This window comes from Lactuca sativa, chromosome 2 (assembly GCF_002870075.4).
Source record: "Lactuca sativa cultivar Salinas chromosome 2, Lsat_Salinas_v11, whole genome shotgun sequence".
In the NCBI taxonomy this organism is placed as follows: Eukaryota; Viridiplantae; Streptophyta; class Magnoliopsida; order Asterales; family Asteraceae; genus Lactuca; species Lactuca sativa.
This window is the reverse complement of record NC_056624.2, coordinates 231,475,777-231,481,931: the sequence shown is the minus strand read 5'-3', so window position 1 is coordinate 231,481,931 and position 6,155 is coordinate 231,475,777. Positions and strand designations below refer to the sequence as shown.

The 6,155-nt window shown below is 31.1% G+C and overlaps 1 protein-coding gene across 4 annotated transcripts; it reads left to right on the top strand.

Moving 5' to 3' along the window:
• The first annotated feature begins 407 nt into the window (after positions 1–407).
• On the top strand, positions 408–1,988 carry LOC128132259 (uncharacterized). 4 transcript variants are annotated; one of them, XM_052768736.1, is made up of 3 exons: positions 408–838; positions 990–1,068; positions 1,484–1,988. In XM_052768736.1, exons 1-3 carry the CDS (start codon positions 420–422, stop codon positions 1,496–1,498), a joined length of 513 nt encoding a protein of 170 aa, XP_052624696.1. In that variant the 5' UTR covers positions 408–419; the 3' UTR covers positions 1,499–1,988. The 4 variants fall into 4 exon arrangements, 2 of the variants coding, with proteins under 2 accessions (XP_052624696.1, XP_052624695.1); XM_052768735.1 differs by having other exon boundaries at positions 1,286–1,988; XR_008230497.1 differs by having other exon boundaries at positions 442–838; positions 928–1,068.
• The last annotated feature ends 4,167 nt before the right edge of the window (positions 1,989–6,155 follow it).

Sequence of the window (6,155 nt, the reverse complement as noted above, 5' to 3'; positions counted from 1 at the left end):
TTTCGGCGACCAAAGGTTGTTTTTCTTTGTTTTTTTCACACTTCTATTAACCGGTCGTATCTTAAATATGTACGAAAATTTATACAAAAAAAAAATTAAGACTCGAATAATGAATAATAATAATAATAATAATAATAATAATAATAATAATAATAATAATAATAATACAAATAATAATAATTATAATTATATTAATAATTATAATAATAGAAATAATAATAATAATAATAATAATAATTATAATTATAGAAATAATAATAATAATAATAGAAATAATAATAATAATAATAATAATAATAACAATAATAATAATAATAATAATAATAATAACGGAATTGTAAGTGGTCAAAAACTATTGTAGACAAAGAAGATATGGATGTGACATTCCCGGCCGGTTAGTAGTCCCCTTGGTTCTATTTATGATAGACGCGAGTTCGAGTCCCACCACCCCCTTTTTTGGCAGTTTCGATTTTAGGGTTTCACAAAATCGAAACTTTTGTCCGCCTCCATTTAGCAGGATCCATCGACGAAATTTTTTATTCTCCCGCTTCTCTCTATCTCCCTCCTTGATTCGTTTTCCCTCTTCTCTCTCATTGTTTCCTACTCGCACCTCTCCCTTACACCCCCTCTCGTCTTCGTTTTCATTGTCGGAGTTCCATCTTACCGCCGATGCGGTCAATGTTGTACATAGAGACTCTTTTAGCCCCGGTCATCTCTCTTCGCCATCACCAAATCCGTATATCTTCATCACCGATTCATCGTCCCCCTTTTTAGCTCCGGTCGTTTGCGTTTCGTCGCCGTCATCGGCTTGCCATCGCCATTGTCATCATTGTTTCAAGTAAGATTTTTTTTGGTTTAATTCCAATTAGGTTTTCGTTTTGGGTAGACTTTGTTTTGATTTAGGGTGTGTTTTGATTTTGGGTTCAGTTCGATGCCTTCTTCAAACTATTGATGCCTTTTCAAACTCCTCTGTTCCATTTGTTATCAAGGCGACCAAGGTTATTACTCCATGGCTCAATTGCCCTCATCTCTCTCTTTGCACCTTTGCTCGATTTCTTCCCTAAAAAGGTAAAACCCTAGTTTTTTTTTTCTTTTCTTTTCTGAAGTTACTTCATGTATACAATTTAGATGTTTAATTCATTGATAATTCTGGTTTGTTTTGTTGAATGTGAGGTTTTAAATTATATTTTAGGTCGAATTTGAGATTTTAGGTTAAATTTTGGTTGAAAATGTTAGAGTTGTGGTAAAGTTCAACAGTAATGTTTGGGATTTCCTAATTCAATAGGTTCGGAAAGCTGGTGATCCAGGTAATCACAGTTTTGCAATCTTCCCTACGGGTAAGGAGGTCAATATGACTTTTGAGTTTATTGAGAATCAAATCAATCAATTTTGAGTAAATATTCAACTTTTTTTTATGAGTTTCAGTGATTATCCTACTGTGGCTTCTACATGAGAATGAAGTTTTTGATCTTGTGTATGACAGGTCCGTCAACAGTAATTTTTAGAATTAAACTAGGTTTAGCAGTTGGAAATCAACTTGGTTTGGTAAGAGATGATTCTATATTATATATTTAATTACTTATCTTTTGTTTTTAATGTATATTTGCTTACTTGACCTAGTTGCATAAATGTTTGAGTTTGTAGATCTGTGTATTTAAATTTCAGTTCAAAAGATACAATCCTACACATTGTCACAACAATAAAACAAGAAAGTACGTTTTGTGTTAGGTATATGTTTCTTTATTTTAGTAATGTTTAAATTGTTTTCGGTTTACAAACAAGCTGAAAATGGTGAGCCCAAGTGTTGTGTGTGTTTCCACTTTCTTGATTCCCCTGTTGAAGCAATTCAATATATGGACCATGGAGCTACTAGCTATTTTGGAACAATTGAATTTGTAAACATGTAGTGTTTGTTTTTTTAATTAATTAATATTTACTTTTGTAAGATATTTTGAACAATGGAATGAAATGTGTCAAAGTTGGTATTAGGACGTTTTTTGGTGTATTTTATATGGTATTTGGAACAAATATGAATTGAATGTGGTATATGACAAAAAACAGAAATTTTTTGATTTTATTTTTTTTAAATAAATCGAAGTTAACTACGGAATAGCTAAGGATTTCCGTAGCTATTAGGATCCGTAGCTATTCCGTAGCTATTTGGATCCGTAGCTATTCACTTCCGTAGCTATTTTGTAGGAAATATGTAGCTATTTATTTCCGTAGCTTTTCCGTAGCTATTCCGTAGTTATTCCGTAGCTATAATTTAGCCACGAGCCATTATGCTACAGACATTTTTCCGTAGCAATTCCGTAGCTATCCGGTTATAGCTACGGAATAGCTACTGATTGTGTTGTAGCTATTATATCAATTTTCTAGTAGTTTGATTATCATTTAATTACATGGAACTGCTCTTTTGGCATAAACATCTTAAGAGTTAAAATAGAAATTAATTTTCTTTAAATTGTTTCATACAAAATATTTAACAAACAACAATACACGCTTTCAAGTCGTTGACATATCTTAAAATTAAGCAATTTATGATTCAATTTTAGCAAATTAATTTTCAAAACAATATATCATAAATGAGTTTTGTTCACCTGAATGAAAAAATGTCAAATATATTTAATCTTTTTTTTGAACAGCAAGAAGAAAAAATATATTTAATCTGCCAACATGTATTTCATCCCCCGGAGCCATGACATTTATAAATCAATGAATAATAAGTTGTTCATAGATAGTGGAAACATGTGTATAAAATATGAAAACAAATTAAAACGACTTAATAGATCCTATGCTTCACAAAAAATTGCAAGAAACCATGCTCAGTTATGAAGTGGATTTGGTCCACAAGGAACTCGGCGACGTGATACCACATAAGGCAGTTGATTTTCTCCATATGTGAGCTTCGGGTTGACTTTGAAATGACGCTTAAATGTTGAAATAAAGTTCTCTCTTATTCTTTCTTCATCAATCGAGTGATCAACGATATTCCTACAACTTGACTGTTGCACAGATGTTACGAGCAAGATTGTAATCACGAGCAAGACAGCAATTTGAATCTTCATTTTCTGAGGAGAGAAAGAAGAAAGATTGTTAAAGATCTAAAATAAGTGGAATATGGTTTTAGGTAGTTGCAGAGGATTATTAATTTATAGGCAAGTTCTAATTTCACCTATTAATACCGAGTAATTCCAACAAGTATTTTCTTAAACGTTAAAAGAAAATAAAATAAAACAAATTTAGAACAACTGAACGATAAAAAAATTAACCTTAAATTATAAATTAATTCAGTGTAGTAAACAACTAAATGATTGATTTGAAAGTTATGGGTGAATCTGCATAAAAGTTATGATACTTATATACATATCTTGAAAAAGTTATATTGTCAGAAGAAGTAAAAGAAATCAGATATATATAGCATTATACTACATGGGTCTGCATCTATACTCAGATAACGAGCAAAATTTGAAACCTAGCTGTGCTATAAAATACATGATGCTTGGAACATACAGATCAGCCGAGAAGAACCCACAAGAAATGGAATGAAAACTCAAAACGGAAAAACTATAAAGCACTAATATTAATTCTTGAAAGTTAGGCAATAAGAAAGCTTACAATGGCTATGAACAAAAACGTCCGAGGAGATCAGGGTCAGAAAAGAATGATGGAACGAATGAAAAAATTAGATAAATAATGGCTTTATATAGAGTCTTACAAGAAGTCCTAATAATACTCTAAAACCTATAATATATAGTTAGGGAACATCCTAATATAAAACTAACTTGAGAGACAAGCAAAAAATCCATAATATATGGGAATTTCGACTCTCGTAAAACTATTTCAAAAAATACAGCAACAGAACTTGCCTTAATTATCTAATTTAATATTTTTGTAAATATCTCCAGATTATGTGGCATTTTTCCTTAATTTTATATGTACGTATGGTTATTTAGTAAAGTTGTTTTATGTATCGGAAAGAGTTAATGTAATGTGGAGTAGTAATTATCTTTTTCATGTTTGACTAAAATAAATGATGTTTCTAATTGGTTGCTATTGTTGTCATCTCATGGAGCTCTTGGGTTAATGACATATTTGCCCTTGGGTGCATTTCGTATTCACTGTTGTTGCTGCGCGCTCTGGATACATCAGAAAACTTTGACGCTTAGACACTTTTCCCTTTGCTTTTCATCCGAAAATTAAATGTGTTGTGATAGAAACAACTGAGGATTGGGGCATGGATTTTGGGGTAAATATGGAAATTAAGAAATACATATATATCTTGTTGTTACTACTGGAAAAGTCATCAACAGCACATTGCTATTTGGTGATTCTCTTTCAAAGTTCAGTGCTATTTCTATGCTTTACTTGGATTCTCATATAAACCTTTTTGTACACAACCAATATGTTTCCTGCTGGCCTTTCATTTTTAAATATAATTCTTCACAGTCGTTTAAAAAAAAAAGCTAATCATGTTTTGATATTTTTACCAATCTACAAAAAATATATTTTTGGGTGAATTACAATATGGTCTCTCTATTATATCATAGGTTCTAGTTCAAAGGGAATATATTTGCAGAAAAAACACCCTTATGCATGTTGGGTTTCATTATGTTTTGGTATTGTGCAAAATGAAATAACTAATTTCCTTTTAGATATTCTTTTTTTATAAACTTTTTGGTTAATTTAATATTTATATAATTATAAAATAAGAATATGCCCTCCCCCCATCCATACATACATTCACCATGTAGCCCCCTCCCTCCGGCACCTCTTCCAACTACCAACCATCGCCATGACCTTTCTCACGTGATCTTAGACTGAAACCCAATCTCGCACGATCACTTAAAGCACTCACAACCCCGACCTTCTATCTTCTCCATGTTCTTGTTTTCATATTAACATTAATATATGGTTCGCCTTCCCATGGATAAACAACCACAAAATTCATACAAAGGTAACCCAATTTTTAAAGCACGTCTGTCTCCATCAACAAGAAGTTCTATAAGTTCAATTAGTTATTAATTTTGGGGAAAATATTAGTTGTTAAGGGCATCCACAATGTAATGAACTTCATCAAGTTCAATGGATTGCTACGTCATCTTTCAACAATTTAAACAACTCTATCTTTTTTTCCTACAATACATTGAACTTAATAGAATGTTACAAAATGTAATTTATAGTAAATATTTAAGAATTAAAATTTTTCTTTTTTCTTATTGAAAAGTTCAATGGTCATTGAACTTCAAATTCATTGAATGTCAATGTGACATCTTATAATTGTAGAATTTGATCCATTGAATGAAACAAAGACTTACCACCTCATTTAACTCTCCTATTGAACTCATCATTATAGATGTGCTAAGTTTTAACGAAAACATCCTAGCAAATTTATACCCTAAAATGTTTTACAATGTTTGGTTAATTAAGTTCCCCGCATCTCCACTAACCAACTAGGATTTATACTTACCTCCTAATATCATTTTGTATTTATTTATCCGATTGTGTCTTAATTTGTATATCCTTTAAATTCTAGAAATTTAATAACAAATTGTAAAGAGTAAAAAAAAACATCATCAAAACAAGTGATAAAATACACCCTGATTTGATCATACTAAAATAAGATTAGAAAAACTCGTATTTTTAGATATTTAGCTAGGCCAGTATAACTATCCTATCGACTAAAAGGTCTTTGGTCTATCGGTATGAAAAATTAATGAATATATATCAAATGTTGAAGGTTCAGGTCTTGTTGAAAATTGAAATAATTATAATATGTATTAAAAAACACGAGGAACAAAAAAACTCACGCCCATGGATTGAAAAATAAAAGTTTTGATTCTCATTGTTATAAGCTAATAATTAGCCTCCCTTATAGAAAATAATCACAGCTCAAGTTCCATCATTTTGATCACGATTTGAACTAACAAGTTTCTGTGGTATCTACACCCCTTCCAAATAATCGTTTGTAAAGAAAAATGTCTAACGAATCATGCAAATTAGTTTTCTGGGTACGTGGGCTCAACCAAACTACAAAACACATGCATGCCTACAGGGTTTAATGATAAAACATGAGATGGCTGCATAAATTGTACCTCAAATCGTTGTTGAGTGTGAGCCCAACTTGTGTATATATACTTATATAGCCTACCTTC

What these genes read in the sequence shown, in the direction of transcription:
- LOC128132259 (XM_052768735.1), top strand. Translation starts at nt 420, where the DNA reads ATGATAGACGCGAGTTCGAGTCCCACCACCCCCTTTTTTGGCAGTTTC. An exon ending in CATTGTCATCATTGTTTCAA is followed by an intron (nt 839 to 989) that starts GTAAGATTTTTT and finishes TTTGTTATCAAG; the next exon opens with GCGACCAAGGTTATTACTCC. An exon ending in TCGATTTCTTCCCTAAAAAG is followed by an intron (nt 1,069 to 1,285) that starts GTAAAACCCTAG and finishes CTAATTCAATAG; the next exon opens with GTTCGGAAAGCTGGTGATCC.